Source organism: Canis lupus, chromosome 2, assembly GCF_011100685.1.
Source record: "Canis lupus familiaris isolate Mischka breed German Shepherd chromosome 2, alternate assembly UU_Cfam_GSD_1.0, whole genome shotgun sequence".
Taxonomy (NCBI): domain Eukaryota; kingdom Metazoa; phylum Chordata; class Mammalia; order Carnivora; family Canidae; genus Canis; species Canis lupus.
In genome coordinates, this window is record NC_049223.1 from 74,626,535 (window position 1) to 74,644,365 (window position 17,831).

At 43.0% G+C, this 17,831-nt stretch overlaps 2 protein-coding genes across 9 annotated transcripts in view; one reads left to right on the plus strand and one right to left on the minus strand.

The window, feature by feature from the left end:
• The window catches only part of NIPAL3 (NIPA like domain containing 3), a 53,655-nt gene extending 47,948 nt beyond the window's left edge, over nucleotides 1-5,707 (minus strand). Inside the window, 2 exon segments of the mRNA XM_038531588.1 lie at nucleotides 1,802-2,130; nucleotides 5,569-5,707. Of these exon segments, the coding sequence (XP_038387516.1) occupies nucleotides 1,802-1,894 (93 nt within the window). The 5' untranslated portion in view covers nucleotides 1,895-2,130; nucleotides 5,569-5,707.
• A 310-nt stretch (nucleotides 5,708-6,017) lies between these two features.
• STPG1 (sperm tail PG-rich repeat containing 1) overlaps nucleotides 6,018-17,831 on the plus strand; it is a 49,632-nt gene continuing 37,818 nt past the window's right edge. The window contains exons 1-4 of one of the 8 annotated variants that reach the window (XM_038531592.1): nucleotides 6,021-6,267; nucleotides 6,362-6,505; nucleotides 9,536-9,641; nucleotides 11,699-11,839. In XM_038531592.1, coding sequence (XP_038387520.1) covers nucleotides 11,767-11,839 — 73 coding nt within the window. In that variant the 5' untranslated portion in view covers nucleotides 6,021-6,267; nucleotides 6,362-6,505; nucleotides 9,536-9,641; nucleotides 11,699-11,766. The other 7 variants (XM_038531596.1, XM_038531593.1, XM_038531589.1 and 4 more) reach the window with 7 other exon arrangements.

The window sequence follows — 17,831 nt, forward strand, 5'->3', positions numbered from 1 at the left end:
CAGTAGTTGCAATCTCCACTGCCCTTCCTACCTCTGGTTCCAGGAGCTACCCTGTAGCCTTATGATAGTTTTCTCTTTCAGCTCATCGCCTCTGAAATGAGTTTTTATTCCTTGCAACCAACAGCCTTAACAAAATAAAGGAGGAGGGAAACAACTTCCCCAGGCAGAATTAACTACACCTCCCTTTGCTTTACATACCTTCCTCTGTTCCTTTTTATAAGCACAGACGCTTCTGAGCCAAGCACCCCCCCTGCATGCTTCATGCAAGGGCTAGGTGCTTTTCCATTGATCCACATGATTGGAGGGATGAGGGATGGAGGGAGGTGTTACTACCACCATTCTACCTATGACAGAAGCTCTGAGAGGCTAAGCCGTGTGTCCAACAGCACTTAGCTAGGAAGGAGCAGAATAGGGATTCGAACCCAGGTCTTCTTCCTTTTATCCCACCTAGAACTTCAGTTTGCTTGTAACTTGGCGAGTGTGCCTGTCTCCCATCTCGATTCATTTTTTTATTTTAAAAATTTATTTATTTTAGAGAGAGCAGGCATGCACAGCAGGGAGGGGGAGAGGGAGAGAGAGTCTGAAGCAGACTCCATGCTGAGTACAGAGCCCAACAACCCCAGGCTCAATCTCACAACCCTGAGATCACAACCTGAGCCAAAACCAAGAGCCTTAAGCTTAATGGACTGAGCCACCCAGGTGCCCCCTCCTCCCTCAATTCTTAAGCTTGTTGGTAGAGTCACCATGATTGATTTATCTCTGCTCTAGCAGGAAGGTATTTCTGTAATAAGTAACTAAATATTAATTTGTAATTAAAACGGAAACTTATTAGAAATTTCACTAGGGGGAGTGTTCTGTGTCTTCTTAGTATTTTTGTATTTGTCTATTTGGCATCCATTCATCACGGAACCTACTGATACTGCATTTTCTTATGTTCTGTGTACTTGATGCTCTGGCATTTGTGGCCTAGCTCATCAAGCACCAGACCATTTCTCCCGGGGCTAGCCAATTCTTAGAGATAGGAAAAAAGCATGCCCTGCAGCACTGTTTACAGTCACCTTAGATGGGATCCCTGGGTGGCTCAGCAGTTTAGCACCTGCCTTCCGCCCAGGGTGCAATCTTGGAGTCCAGGGATCGAGTCCCACATCGGGCTCCCTGCATGGTGCCTGCTTCTGCCTCTGCCTGTGTCTCTGCCTCTCTCTCTCATTCTGTGTCTCTCATGAATAAATAAATAAAATCTTAAAAAAAAAAAAAGTCTATTACAGTCACCCTAGATTAGAAACAACCCTGAATAGCCAACAATAGAGAACCTATCCAGAAAATTTTGATATGACAACTCAATCATCCAAAAAGGACATGTTAAAGCACTACTCAATGACATGGGGGAGAAACCCACACATAGGCTTAAGTGAAACAACCAAGATACAAAACTTTCTGTACAACCTGATCCCAAATGTGCAACACTGAAAAAAGACAGGAAGGAAATATCCTGAAATATGAATAAAGCTTGTCTCCCGAGTAATAGAGTAGGTGATTTAAAAACAAACAAATCTAACTAGGAGTGTGTTACTTTAAAAACAGTTTTTTTACCTTTCTATTTTTATGTCTTTCTCTAACCCCCTATTTCTACGTATTTTAGTGAACATTTCTTTCCTCTGGATTACACGTTCTCCTACACATGTTGTGCCTGTTTCTGCCAATGACAGGCACGCAGACTCGGGACGTGTCTGTGAGCCAACGCTGTACTGTGCTACCCCCTTGTTAGAAAAACACAAAATTTCCAAACCACAAAAGCTCTTGCCTTGTAGGAGAAGGAAACCTCACCGACCGGGTGGGCGCTGCTCGTGGGTGGGAGCTGGCGCAGCTGCAGGGCCGCGCTGGGGGCTCGGTCCATGGTGCTCTAAGTGGCACATTCCCTGGGCCTGGCCTGGGAGCTGGAGCGGCTGCTGCTACGCGGGGCCCAGACTGGAGACCATCCTGGCGTCGTTCACCTCCTCTCGCCAGCCATCGGAGGACTTGAAGGCTCTTCTGGATGATTTACAGCCTCTTTCTCTCCTCCACTCAGGGAAGTGCCAAGTTCTCTCTCCCAAGCAGACAGACAAGGGTGCGATTCCCTATGCCGGAGGTGCTCTAGGGTGGTGGGGAGGAACATTAAAAATGCATGTACCATGAAGCATTGAGCCCAGCTTTGTTACATGAGGAGAGAATACTATGAGGACAAAACATAAGCTGCCATGAGAAGTGAAGCCATTAAAAAAAAAATGTATCATGCCTTTGGCCCCCTTAATAAAGACATGGCTCATTTACCTCAGAACTGTTCCCTCTGGCCCTTAAGAATCACCTTTTCTCTTCCTCTCATTACATCCTAAATCCTGCCTTTTCTATAGGCTTCCACAGAAGTAAAACATTGCCCTTGCCTACCTCTCCAGGCCTCCAAAAAAATATCCTGCCATAAAAAAAAAGGAACCATCTGTGTTCTGACTTAGGGAAGAAAGAATGGAAAGAAAAGCTACCTCTGTGGATGGTGGAGGAACTGGGATGCTACAAAGGTCAGCTGAGCACAAGTGAGGTAACACTGGGCCCTAGGAGAAGAACTGTCTGACCAGATCACATCAGCTCTGGGGGACTCAGGTACCTCATCTGTAAAGTGGGGGTATTAATGTGGCCTCAAGTAAAATGAGCAATGACAGTAATTCCCATTAGCTTTATTGGACTGATATTTTCAGCACATGTCAAGCTTTTCTACTAAATAGAGAAGAAAGATGACATATATGCTCCCAGGGTTCTGAAAGGCATGGGTAAAACCCCTTACCACAGTGCTAAGGGTTTCTCTGAGGTCTTCCTGGGCAGGGGGGATCCATACAAATTTGGATTCTACTACAAAGTCTATAATTAATGAATTAATTAGTTTGTTTATTTATTTATTTTTCAATGTGGGGACTTAAACTCACAACCGTGAGACCAATACCTGAGCTGAGATCAAGAGCCAGATGCTTAACCGACTGAACCGCCCAGACACCCCTCTATGCTATTTTAATATAAAAATGTTTTAATTAGCTTTTGATTTGTCATATGCTACCTATTTTCCCTGGCCAAGTCATTTAACTTTGCAGGTAGTTTTCTCTGCTGTAAAATACAGACATTAGCGTTCCTACCCCTACAGAGTTGTTGTGAGAATTTGATGAAATAATGCGTGTAAAATGCATGCACAGTAAATGGTCAATGAATGGCAGCTATTATTAGTATTAATTTTATTTTTATCAGCTTAATTATTTAATTTGCCCACAAATATCTCTTTCATGCATTCATGCAACAAATATTTATGGAGGGCTATGTGCCAAATGGACACAGCCTCTGCTATGCCCCAAGTCTTCAGTAAGTTGGCTTTTGCTTGTCCTATAACTTCCAGTTCCTTCTGTTATCTAGCCCTACCCCCAGGAATGCTGGTTCCTGGTGTGAACAGCACAGTCATATATCAGTGTCCAATGTCTAGCAGACACTGGATGCAAGGCTTAGCACAGGGGCAGCCACAAAGACCATCTGGCTCACTTTGTCTCACTTTATTGAAGGGCCTCAAAATTAAATTATTGCTGCTGCCTCCAGATGAGGTGGTACATGCAGTACATATTCAATATGTTAATTATACATATACCCATATACATATGGTGTGTGTATGTGTATATATATATATATATATATATACACACAAGGTACACTCATCAGACAACTTTATAACTCACATCCCATAATCAGACCTCCCTCACTGTAAAGACCTATAAATATTTGGAATCTTGTGAAAAGCATAATTATTCTTCACTATGCTTTTATGTGTGGGTGAAAAGCATGACTGCGTTAAATTTATGTATTTTAGTGTTTTGGATATAGTAGCCTTAGAAAGGGAGAGTGGCCCAGGGAGGGACCTCTGTGAGACCCTTGGAAGCTTTCAACCTGGACTGGAGCAGAAGGGACACCGGAGCCTAAGCTGGGAAAGTATCTGCTGAATCCCCTGTTCAGTTGCAGCTTGCCAAGATCCGGCCCAGAGCTTGGCATGGTGACCTCCATACAATACCTACTGACTGGCTAAAGGCAGGCCTGTGGAGCACCTGGGGCAGCACGCAGGAAAGAATGGAACGGCTCACTCAGGCCTAATCGGCCACAACTCCAGAGATACAACAGCTGTAGCCAGCCCCGCCCACAGAATGTCAGAGAAAGCAAACAGGCCTCCGGGACATGCCAAGGGGGTGATAGAAACCCAGGCCTCCTAACCTTCTTTGGATCAGTTGCTTTATTCAGGTGGGTTTCTGTTTTTGCTTCTGTTGCTGTCATTTAATTCCCTTTTAAAAAGCAGCTTCCCTCTGTGCCTCAGGAATCCCCAGGCCTCCGAGGCATCACCAGCAAAGACAGGAGGCTGTCCCTCAGCTAGACAGGAGTTTGGATGAAAAGCTTTGGAGGAATTCTTTGCAACTTGTCCTCCCTCGTAAGGTGCACTTTCTTGCCTAGTGACTCTTTTTCCGCCTTCCAGGCACTTTTCTAGCGCTACCATATGCCCATGAGGCAAGCAGCCAACGCTGTGTTCCCAGCGACCCCTTAATTCTGAGGCCCTCACAGCCAGCACTGAGCACAGGGTCATTAACTCAAAAAAAGGAAAGATAGGGATCCCTGGGTGGCGCAGCGGTTTGGTGCCTGCCTTTGGCCCAGGGCGCGATCCTGGAGACCCGGGATCGGATCCCACGTCGGGCTCCCGGTGCATGGAGCCTGCTTCTCCCTCTGCCTCTCTCTCTCTCTCTCTCTCTCTCTCTCTCTCTCTCTGTGACTATCATGAATAAATAAATAAAATCTTTAAAAAAAAAAAAAAAAAAAAGGAAAGATAATTCTAGGTGCTTGCTTCCATTCCATCCCCTGACCTTATCTCAATGAATTATTTCACCAACCCACAGAGCAGGTTGGACAGATGAAAGGACCTCAGCTCATGGCTGCTAGGAGCAGGGTTTGTATTAGAATTTAGCTCTATCTGGGAAAAAAAAAAATCAGTAAAACACACACTTTCCCACCACCTGAAGATTCAGGTTCTGGCTGGTGGTGAGTGCCAGTTACTCCAAGCCCTTCCCCTTTCCTGGGCTTTGGCTCACTACAGGGTTACACTCTTCGGTGCCCTCCCATGGAGCTGGAAACCACAACTTCCAGCAGCCGGTGCAGATCCAGAGTGCCTCCCCGTATCCCACCTGCTAACTCCACCATCTGCTATTGCCAGGAAGCCAGAGCCGGCGCGTTAGAGGAATGATTTTGGCAAAGTTACTGCATCTCACTTCCTGATTTGCTAAAGCCTGCCATCATCCCCTACATTAGGGCCATCCCGCGGTCCCCCACCCCCTTTGCAAAAATGGGGGGAAAAATACCACTCCGAGGCAGCGAGACCCAGGCCGGCAAGGCTGGTGACAGCAAGAAGGGAGGGTGTTTGTACCAGGGGGCGTTAGGGGAGTCCAAGTGCATTACCTTTCCTGAAAAAATGAGGGCTAATTTCAAGTGCCCCCCCCTCCCCGCCCCGTCTCAGGCTTAATCACTACTCACCGGGCGGCGTCTCCTCCAAGGCCCACCTATGACAGGTTTCTGAGAAAGGACTTGGACCCTCCGCGCAGCCCGGGGCGCAGCCTCCGTAATTCCTTCCCCGACTCCAGGGCGGCCTGGCTGCGGCAGTGTTTTGCTTTCAAAGGCCGCGCGTTGATTTGCCAGGCCGCCTGCCGCTCAGGGGGCTTCGCGCCGGCGAGTGGCTGCGAGGGCGCGGTGGGCGGGGCAGCCCCCGGCCATTGGCTGCGCCGCCAAGCTTGCTTGCAGCGTAGGGGGAGCGGCTCGGGGAGGCGGCGCCCCTCCGGAGCCCGGCGCTCACCTGGAGGGGGTCCCCGCTGGCGGCCGCGCCCGGGGCGTGGGAACCGACTCCCCTCGTCCCCTCCGCCTGTCCCGGCGACGGCTCGCCTCCGCTGCCCGGCAGGGGCGCAGCCCTACCTTCCGATTCTCGGGGCTCCCCCACCCCCAGGATTTGCTCCTGCTGTTCCTCCACCTGATACTCTCACCCCGCGTTCGAAGCCGTCGCGTCCCTCAAGACCCGGCTCCCCCCAGAGCCTTCTCGAGTATTCGGGCCCATATCCACATTACATCCCTTGCGGGGCCCTCCCCTAACACCTGTTGGCCGCGCTCGGTACCAGCCCTCCCAGCGCGTCGGCAGCTCCGCAAATGCCCGGGGTCCTCCAGGGAGCCTAGAGCACTTGATGGGTGCGCACCTGTACGCAGTAGGCAATAGGTGTAATCAACACGTGCGTGGGGCTTACACGCTTACACTTCTCCACTTACACGCATGTCTTTTCAGATCCTGAGACTTTGAGCCCATTCATGCCCATTTTACAGAAGAAATGGCATTTGGGCCGGCACCCCAAAGGAGGAGAAAGAGCCACTTTTGGTTCAGATCTGGAGGCACAGAGAGCTCAGAGGGAACACCTGAGAGCAGAACGAGGTTGGCATTAAGTAGGAACTGCCCAAAGGACAGCGTGGCTGGTGCAAGGTTTTTCTGGGGTGTGGGTGGTAGCAGCTGCCATCAGAGGACCCGACCAGAGACAGCTTAAGAAGACGTTTGGGTTTGTCCTAATTTAATGGGGGGGGGGGGGGGGGGGGGGAGGGCATTGTGGGTTCTGAGCAGGAGAGTGACAAGATCCCTGTGACTGCTCTGAAGCCTGCAAAGAGGGGCTCAAGGAACACTGTATGTCTGTCCTTGTATCGTTGCCCCTATCAATCTTTTTTTCTTTTACTATTATACACAGGGCTTGGATGAAGGGTGGTTGTCTTCTTTTAACTAGGGTTTCCAGGTAGGCAAAATTCTAAGGCTCTTGGTCTATCGCAGGATATTTGAGGGGTTACTTAGATAAACCCTTATTAGGTTTCTGCCACTAATCCAGACATAGTTAACCAGAACCCTAAAATTCTGGCAGTTTCCCCGAGGGTTTTTTTTTCTTTTGAAACGCCTCTGATAATTGGCCAACAACTTTTCACGCTAAAGAAACACAGGAAACCATTGGCTGATGTGAGTACTCAGGAGGCGGTCTGCAGGAGGACTCTAGAATGTTAGGCCTGTGGTTGCCATAGCGACAGGGAGGCTGGGCAGGTCAGGTTCAGCCCAGGGGGACCAGACGAGGTAGGAGGCCGTTTCTGCTCTGGGATGGGTCGCGGGGGTCGCGGAGAGGGAGGAGAGGACCTGGAGCAGCTCTTGAGACACCCACTGAGCCCCCTGGCCTGGTGGATACGTGTGGAATTCCTCTGCCGAGGTAGTTGGTGCCCCAGTGCAGGAAGAAGCCACAGTATCTGAGGCCCTCCTCCCTGATGGTGTGCGCTCAAAGCCCCCACTTAAAGTGGTGATGATGATAATCACCGAGTGCCCTCCCCACCGAGCTCCTACCAGGGGCATGGGCTTCTGACTCCCCTGCCTCTGCGAGGGTACAAACGGTTGGGGGCTCCAGTGCCAGGCAGTGGGTGGACGAGAAAGAGCTGAGTTCTAATCCCAAATCCACTCCAGCTCCTTGGGGGTCCCTCACCAAAAGCTTCCCTGCTCTGGGCCTCAGTTTATCCATCTGTAAAATGAAAGGGTGAGATTGGAATTTAGTGGTCACTAGAAGGCTGCTAAAGCTCCTTCCAGTTCTTTGACATGCTTTCTCAGTTTCTCATGAAAAGTACAAAGTGGCTTATTTCCCTGAGTGCGCTTTGAAAAATGTAAAATACTTTCAAGATGCACCATAGTGTTATATATAACTGAATCAATAAAAATCTCATGTCCTCAAAACTACTCAAGCAAATACCCCAAAGTTCCACGTAAAATAACAGTATACATGATTTAGTATTATTGACATACACTTCCCATGAATATGTGTATAAATATATAAAATATGTGGTAATATTCTAACATAAATGATGAAGTTTTTTTAAACATGTAGTAGAGTGAAAACATACTTGTATTTATAGTCAGGTGAGTTAAATCCTTATAGACTGTAGCTCCTAAAGGAGAGAGTTGTATTGTGAACACATCTATATGCACTATGGCTAGAATATGTCTATCCCTCATATTCATTCATTCTACAAATACTATTGAACAACTTGAGCAACCAGTATGTGCCAGGAAACAGACTGGGAGTTCAGTGATGAACTTTCTGTTGGGGAAGACCATAAATCAAGAAACATATAAAATAGGATGTCGGTTAGTGAAAAGTTCATTGAGAAACATAAGGCAGGGTCAGGGGCCGAGAGAGAGAGGGTGGTGCTCCTTAAGAGAGAGTAGTTAAGGAAGACATTCCTAAGGCAGATTGAGGAGAGACCCAGATGAATTTGGTGACAAGGCTGGAAGATGATACCCAGCATAGGGAAGAGAAGAATCCACATGCTACAAGGAGTTATTGCAAAAGCTGGAAAGGTTCCGTGTCTTTAGGTGGTGGGACATGACAGCTGCCTTCAAATACTTGAAGAATAGTCATATAGAACAGTGGCTTCCAAATGTTTTGACTGTGACCCATGATAAGAAATGCATTTTATATTGTGATCCAGCACATACACATGACAAACAAAAACTTGACAAAAGACTGCAGGCTGTGACCCGAATTTTGAGCATCACCAATGTGGAAGAGGAGTGAGATTTACTCCAGGCTGATTCCGAGGGGTGGAATTAGGATGAATGAAGGGGGAAAAGAAATGAATCAACTTTGATACAGACAAGAACTTTCTAGTAATTGGGACTACCAGTGGACTGCCTCAGGAATTTTCATACTGAGTTCTGGGGAGCCCAGCACTCTGTGAAAGTTTGACAGCCTCAAATATTTGCTCTATATTTTGGAAACTATATGCGATATCCTAATTTTTAAAAACCAATCATATGCACTCAAGACCGCCAAATGTCAAATTTTAGCATGGTAACATTTAGTGTATGCTGCCTAGAAGTTATTATAGTGGTTAAGAATGAGCAAAAGTCAGACTTTCTGGGTTCAAAGCCTGATTCCACCTCTTACTTCTGGTGTGACCTTGAGCAAGTCATCTAACTCCTCCCTCTAAACTTAAGTTTCTTATCTGTAAAATGAGGATAATACCTGACTGGATTGTTGTAAGGACAGCATAAAGTGTTCTATACAAGGTATTTAAGACTGTAAGTGTTCAATAAATGATGGCTATTTTTAAGCCATTACTACATCATCCCTGTGCATGTGTTAGCACCAAATATTAATGAAAGCCTACCATGGACCAGGCAGCAGCATCTACTTTATCATAGGGATCATTGTTTTGAATCCATAAGTACCTTGAAAAGAAAGTACCGTTATCAGTTGATAGAGGGGGCAGTGGGCTCAAAAGATTAAGTGACTCATCTAGACTCAGAACTGGTAAATGGCAGAGCATAACCTTGAATCCGAGGATACTCTTGATTACTGTACAGGCGCTCACCTGGGAGCTGCTTGGACATATGTCATTGATAAGGAAGATGGTATATCTTCATTACTCTTTTTTGAGATTCTAGGCCTATGACATCCTGTCATGAACACAAGGAACTGGAGCAGTAGGGCACATCTGGGCAGTGCTCTGTTCACACCTGGGCTGCAACCGCTCTCATCGTGGCCTCACAGGTATGCACTACCAAGGCTGGACAGCATTATTAATAGTGCGGTCTTTAGGTGGTAGGGTTATAGATTGTTTTAGAATGTCTTTTTAAGTTTCTTATATTTTTCAGAAATTTGATAAGGTGCCCATATTACCACTGTCACAGGAAACTTAAATGTGTTCTAATAACTTGTAGTTCTAACACATTCTTGCATTTTAATATTTTATTATTTATTTATTTATTTATTAATCTTTGTAAAAAAAAATCTTTGTATTTGAGTGTGGTTGATACACAGTGTCACATCAGTTTCAGGAGTCCAACACAGTGATTCAACAGGTTTGAACATCATGCTGTGCTCAGCCCATTAGTGCATTTTTAAAATAAGAGCTTTATTGTAGCGAGGAAATAGATGGCAGAAGAGGTTCTAAGTACTTAATAGAAGTACTAGGACAATGACACAGCACTGTAGGGTGGTAAGTGAATGATGGCTGCATTTATTTATTTATTTATTTATTTATTTTTAAAATTGTATTTATTTATTTGACAGAGAGAGAGTGAGCACACATACACAAGCAGGGGGAGTGGCAGGCAGAGGGAGAGGGAGGAGGAGGCTCCCCACTGAGCAGGAAGTCCAATGAGGGGCTCCATCCCAGGACACTGGGATCTTGACCTGAGCTGAAGGCAGATGCTTAACCAGCTGAGCCACCCAGGTACCCTGCTGGCCACCTTTATAGATCTTAAGAGAAAATAGAATCTTATAACACTTTTATACTAGAATAGTGGTGTTGCTGTGAACGTTATTGATTTCTGGTGCTTTGCATCTCTTAATTTCTTGGAGTGTGTTGCCAATATCTCTCGTAAATGTTAAAATTTCAGTGATAGATCGTCAAGCAGAGATTGAGCATTGCCACTGTGGGAAAGTCAAGTGAGGAACAGATAGTGCAGGTGAAAAGGATTGGTTGGAGCGTGCCATCATTCATTCAGTCCTTCCTTTGTTAGTAAATGGCGGGAGTTCTTGAGGAAGGAAAGATGTGTGAAACAGAACTTGCCTGTCCACGAAAGGTTAACTGCTATGGACACTGAATCATGCTCCTCTTGTTAACCATTTAACCCCACACTCACATGGAGCAACTGGTTTTAGACACAAGGCAGCTCAGTTTGGCAGTTCCTGAGAGAAGGAAAACAAGGGAGAGCTCTGCAAGTGCTGGAACTTTAGTGCTGGGGGCAGTTTCCAGGCCAGGGTTCAGGGGGGAGTGGCAGCAAACAAAGCCCAGCTTTCTGGGTTGGGGAGATAGAAATCAGAGTTCAGGGAGCCCAGAGAGGTTGGAATTTATAGGATAGGATGCTGCAGAGGACGGACTTGCACAGATAAAGTTCAGAAATAGGAATAAGGTTCTCCTCAAGTGTTTGACTGATTGGCAATGAATGACCGTGACAGGGAGATGCTACTAGACAACCACTAGAATGCCTAAAATGAACAAGTGTTGGTCAGGATGTGTAGTAGTTGGAACAATGTACTGCTATAGGCAGCAACGTGGAAGATCTGCAAAGCTTTGTGTTCTGTGAGAAAAGACAGAGAAGGGTATATACTATATGATTGCATATACATATGTTCTGGAAAAGGCAACTGTGGTGACAGAAAACAAAGCAGTGATTGCTAGATGTCAGGGTTGGGAGGGTATCGACGGGAGAGAAACACAGGAAACTCTTTGGGATGATGGATATATTTCTGTCTTAATTGAGATGGTATTTGACACAATTGTAAGCATCTGCCAAAAACGTGAAATTGTGTACTTAGGACTAACAAATTGCATTGTATGTCAATTATCTCGATAAGGATAAATTTATAAAATTCAGGTCTTCATCAGCTCTGTAAGCAGCATCAACAATGAATGAATACTAACCAGAATTCCTGTTCCAGGCAGTGCAATGTCCTTGGGAGCTGGGTCACAGATCTGGGTAAATCTCAGGTTCTACCCGCAAGATTGCTCAGCCTATATTCTGCAGATAGAACAGAACCCAATCAACATAGTAACAGGAATGTGAGATGATCCCTACAAATGCTGTATCTTGTTGTTTCAGGTGCTTAAAAGAACATGTAATAGAATTTTTCATCAAACAAATGGAACATACCGCAGAACTTTGCTAAGATGGACAATTCGACACATGAAGCCCAACACCGTGGCAAAAAAAAATCCAGCCATGCCAACAAATTACAGAGAGGTCTTGTGAATTTATTAACAGATATCTTTGAGGGGAGGAGAGAGCTCTTGACGTGTGTTCTTTTTGGCACATAAGAACACAGTTTAGAGGAATATAGCAAATCCCGGGTCATACCCACAAGGCCATCCTTAAGACATATCAGATAGATTGCTTTGGTGGCTCCTCACTGCTTCTAGAGTGATGACTGGGAAGAAACTATGAAAAGAAAGCACGAGGAGGGAAGGAGGAGGAAATCTGTTCATCACACTTGGTATTTCCATGTATCTGGTGAGAATCTCAGTCCTCACACTTAGATGTGTGAAGAGATCTTACTTTCTCTATTCCTAAAATTAATGCAAGCCAGCCCCCGACACATGCTCTGTTGGCAAGTTTAATTCTGGCCATTATGGGCACAAATCCTATGTTGTCCTTGTTTCAAGGTTTGGAACTTTTTCAGTAGAAAGAAGTGATGTGCTGGCTGGGGGGGGGGGGGGGGGGCTGGGGGGCGGAGCACTCATGAGATGAGAGCTCCATTGTCCCAGCCCACAGGCTCTCCTCAGTTGTGTGAGTATGCGCTAATTCTAGACCACATCTGGGGTTTAGGAATCATTGCTAGGGCTGGAAACCTCATTCCAAGATCCTTACTCCACTGCTTTTTCTTTCTTTTGGGGTATTTCTACCTCCCTGGTGTCACTTCTAGAGTCCCTGCTGATCTCCAACCTAGACCCAGAACTTTCTTCCTTCCTCCCATCCTTTGATTTTGTACTCTCACCTTTTCTTTAGTACTTTTTAAAATCGAAGCATAATACTTATTCAGAAAAAGTACACAAATCATAATTAGAAAGCTTTCTGAATATTCACAATGAAAATACAAGCTATAGAATCACTCTCTCAGTCTAAGAAAATAGAATCGCAGCAAGATCCCTAAAGCCCTGTCTTGTCACTTCCCTTCTCCGTGCAAGTAAACACGACAGCTATCCTGACTTCTAATATCATTAATTACTTTAGCCTGTTATTGAACTTAAAAAAAAAAAAAGATTTATTTATTTATTTATTTTAGCGAGACAGAGTGTGCACATCTGTGTGCTGGGAAGGGTGGGACAGAGGGAGCGAGAATCCCAAGCAGACTCCCCACTGAGCCCATGGGGGAGTGGAGGTGGGCTTTATTTCAGAACCCTAAGATCCTGATCTGAGCCTAAATCAAGAGTCAGATGCTAAATCCACTGAGCCACCCAGGCACCCCTTGTTTGTTTTTGAACTTCATATCGATCGGAATCATACAATATGAACTTTATTCTCTCAGCCTTTTCCACTCATGTTTGAGAGTTTTAACTCCAAGTTTCATGTATCAGTTAATGTTTCATTTTTGTCCCTACCAAGTTTTTCTTTGTCAGAATATACTGCCACTTATTTATCCGTTCTCCTGTTGAAGGACTTTTGGGTCGTTTCTAGTCTGCCGCTACTCTGAATAAAAAAGCTTTTCAAACTAGGCTCGAACAGTTTTGGGGACATATATGTATGTATGTCATCTCTACTTCAGAGAAGAATTTCTGGGTCCTAGGATGTGTTAATGATCAGCTTGGTTGATACTGCCATTTTTCCAAAGTGGTTTTTGCCAGTTTTACTTGGTTAAAAGCAGGATATGAGAATCCTACAACAATGTCTTTTGCACAAAAGAGTTTTAATTTGTATTACTCTTTGATCAATGAGATTGAGCAATTTTTCACATGTTGGTTGACCTTTAGAATATTCTCTTAGGAGGAGTGATTGTTCAAGTTTTTTGCCTGTTTTATTAAATTGGATTTTTCTTATTTTTAAGAGTTCTTTAAGCCATTCTAGAAATGAGTCAGTTTGTTAGCTACAGAGAGAGTGAATACCTTCTTTCAGTCTGTGACTTTTCTTTCTGCTCTTAATGATGTGCTAATCAACAGAAGGTCTTACTATAACCAATTTGTCAATCCTTTCTATTTTAGTTACTCTGTATGTCTATCCTATTTGAGAAATATTTACCTAGCCCATTTAATTTCTTCTAGAAATTGCATTATTTTACCTTTTGTGTCTAGACCTATAATTCAGTTGAAATTGTTTCTGTGTATGGTATGAGGTAAATGCACAAGTTTGGTGTTTTCAGTATCTGTAACCAAGTGACCCAGTACCATTGATTGAAAGGCCATTCTTTTTCTACTACTGGTGTTCTGCCTTTGTCATAAATCAAGTGTCTGTGTATTTGCAGGGCTGCTTCTGGATTCTTTATTCAGCTCAAATACTATACTATACTATGCGATACTATACTATACTTTATTCAGTCTTTTCTTTTTTCTTAGAATCAACTTATTAATGTGCTAAAAATAAAAAAATCCTTGCTGTCATTTTGATTTAGATTGCATTGATTCCAGTAATCAATTTAGGGATAATTTACATCTCTATAATATTGAGTTCTCCCATGCATGTGCATCTCTTTTATTTAAATATTCTTAAATTTTTCTCAAGAATGTTTTACAGGTCTCTATGTAGAGCTCATGTGTATCTTCTTTATGTCTGTCTAGGTATTTGATTTTTATGCTGTTATAAGTGGTAATATTTTAATTTCCTTTTCTAATTGTATTCTGGTATAGAAATAAAATGAATTGACTTTTTTATTTTGATCTTGATTCTAATGACCTTACTAAATTCAGCTAATCCCCCTCATAGGTCATCTATAGATTCTTAACTTTTTCAGTGTGTAATCTTATCATTTGAGATAATGACAGCTTTATTTCTTCCTTTCTGATCCATACATTTTCATTTATTTTTCTTGACTCTTGTATTGGTTAAAGTCCTTCAGGACAATTTAAAGAAAAGTGACAACAGTCTCCTGGTTTATCTCTCTTAGGAGAAAGCTTTTAATATTTCATTATCCAGTATCATGTTTGCTATGGACTTTTGTCATGGATAGCTTTTATCAGATTAAGGAAATTTGCTTCTATTCCTAATTGGCTAGGGTTGTTTTTTGTTTTTTTTTTTTGTTTAATCCTAAAAGGACATTAGATTTTATGAAATACTTTTTCTATCTACTCAACAGATACTTCACCAAAAAAAAAAAAAAAAGATATGCAGATGGGAAATAGCATATGAAGAGATGCTCAGCATCATTAGTCATTAGCAAAATGCAAATGAAAACCACAATGAAATACCACTACACAGCCCATGGGATGGCTGAAATGAAAAAGACTGCCCCCTATTGATGACGACATGCAGGACCAGGAACTCTCATAGTGAAGACAGAGGCACAACGACTTTGGGGAAGAATTTGGCAATTTCTCTCAAAGTTAGACATTTGATCCAGCCATTCCTCTCCTGACTATTTACCCAACAGAAATGAAAACATATGTCGACTCAGAAGACTTGTAGTGGAATGTAGATAACAGCTTTTATTTGCAATACCCCCAAACTGGAAACAACTCAAATTTCCATCAGCAATGTCACATTTCTATATAATGGAAATAAAACATAGTGAAGCATTGACACTTCAACAACATGATGAATCTCAAAATAATTATGCTGAAAGAAGCCAGACAAAAATGAATACATACTACATGATTCTATTCTGCATCTACTGAGATGATCATATGGTGTTTTTTTTTTTTTTTTTTTTAGTTGGTCAATATAGTGAATGACATTGACTTTCAAACATTAATCTAGCTTTGCAATACTGAGATAAACTCCACTTGGTCATGATTTATTACCTTTATGTATTGTTGGATTTAATTTACTAAAATTTTTCTAAGAATTTCTGCATGTGCCTTTATGAGGGTTATTGATCTGCAGTGGTTCCTCCCACCCCCACCATGACTTTGATTTCAGTATCAGGGTGATGCTGGCCTTCTGGAATGGATTGGGTAATGTCTTATCCTCTTCAATCTTCTGGGATAGATGATAAAAAATTAATAGGTGGAGTGTTCTATAAATGTCAACTAGGTCAAGTTAGGTAATAGCATTGCTCAAGTCATGTATTTTTTTTTATTTTATTTTTAAGTAATCTCTACACCCAACTTGGGGCTTAAACTCACAGCCCCAAGATCAAGTGTTGCATGCTCTTACCCACTGACCTAGCCAGGTGCCCCCAAGTCTTATATATTTTTACTGATCTTCTATCTACTTATTTAAATTATTGAAGGAAGAACTTTTAAATCTGATTATAGTTGTGGAGTATTCTATTTCTTCTTGTAGTACTATCAGTTTTTACTTCATGTATCTTTAGTTCCTTGTTATTAGGTGTATAAGCATTTAGGCCTGGTATATTCTCTTGAGGAATTGACCCCTTTATGATTACAAAATGACTCTCTTTATTGCAGGTAATATTTCTTACTCTGAAATCTGCTTTGCCCGATATTAATATCTAGGTTTCTTCTGTGTAGTGTTAACATAGTATATCTTTTCCCATTCTTTTATTTTTAACCTATTTCTGGAGTTATATCTAAAGTGTATACATATATATTTTTAAGATTTTATTTATTTTAGAGAGAGAGAATGCGAATGGGGGGGAGGAACAGAGGGAGAGGGACAAGCAGAGGGAGAGGGACAAGCACACTGAGCACAAAGCCTGATGCAGGGCTCGATCCCAGGACCCTGATATCATGACCTGAGCCAAAATCAAGAGTTGGCTGCTTAACCAACTGAGCAACCCAGGCACCCCTAAAGTATATTTCTTGAGGCATATAATTAGGTCTTTTTCTCTTAACTATTTTGACCATCTCTGTCTTTTGATTGGGATGTTTATTGAACATTGAAATTTAATATGAATATTGGTGCATAGGTTTAAGTTTACCATCTTGGGATTTACTTACTATTTGTCCTATCTGTTCCTTATTTACTTTTTCTGCCATATTTTGCATTGAGTATTTTTGTTTGTTTGTTTCTGTTTTATTCCGTTTGTTGACTTATTAGGAATAACTCTTGGGGGACCTGACTTGCTCAGTTGGTGGAGCATGCAACACTTGATCTCAGGGTAGTGTGTTCATATTGGGTATAGAGATTACTCTAAAATTTTTTGTGGGGGAGGTGGGTGGAGGGTGGGGGTGACTGGGGGATGGGCACTGAGGGGGGCACTTGATGGGATGAACACTGGGTGTTATTCTATATGTTGGCAAATTGAACACCAGTAAAAAATAAATTAAAAAAATAAAATAAATTTTTTGAAGGAAGGAGTAACTTTTTGCAGTGTTTTAGAATAACTTTTTTGTAGTGTTTTCTGAGTGGCTGCTTTGACCTTTGGCTGAATCAGACCTGCTGCCGGTTTTTACAAATTTAATTTTGGTTTTGATTGTTTGTCTTCTCTTTATGAATTGCATTTTTTCTTCTTCACATGCCTATTAATCCTTAATTGGATACCATATATTTTGCATTTTATTTGTTGGGTGCAGAGTCCTTTTGTAGTCCTGCAAAGTCCTGTGCTTTGTTCTGGGAGTTAAATTACTTGGAAATAGTTGGATTTTTTCAAGTCTTGCTGTTAAGTGTTGTTAGCTGGAAGCAGGGCAGCATTTAGCCTAGCATTTTGCTGTCTGTGAGGTGAAACTCTCTGCATACTCTATGTTCTAGGAATTATAAAGCTTTCTTGTCTGATGAGTGGCAATAGGAGTTATGCCTATACTGATATTCAGGTGTTTTTGTTCAACTTATTTCTTTCAGTTGATTTTTTTGCCCAGCCTTGGGTAGTTTTGTCACATGCATGTACTGATCAATACTCAGGAAACCAGTGCAGTTTCCAGAGCTCTTTCTCTGTGTAGCTCTCTTCTCTGGTTCTCTGCTTTGTGAACTTTAGAAACCTGGTTTTTCTGGGCTTCCAGATTCATTTCCTCAACTCAAGAAGACTGCCAGGCTCCCCCTGGTCTCCTCCTTCCTGTGCTGTGGCTTGGAAACTTCTCCAGGCAGCAAGCTGGGGGCAATCTTATTGCTGACCCATTTGCTTCCCATTTCTCAGGGATCCATCTTTTGTTGCTTGATGTCCAGTATCTGGAAAACCATTAGTTTCATA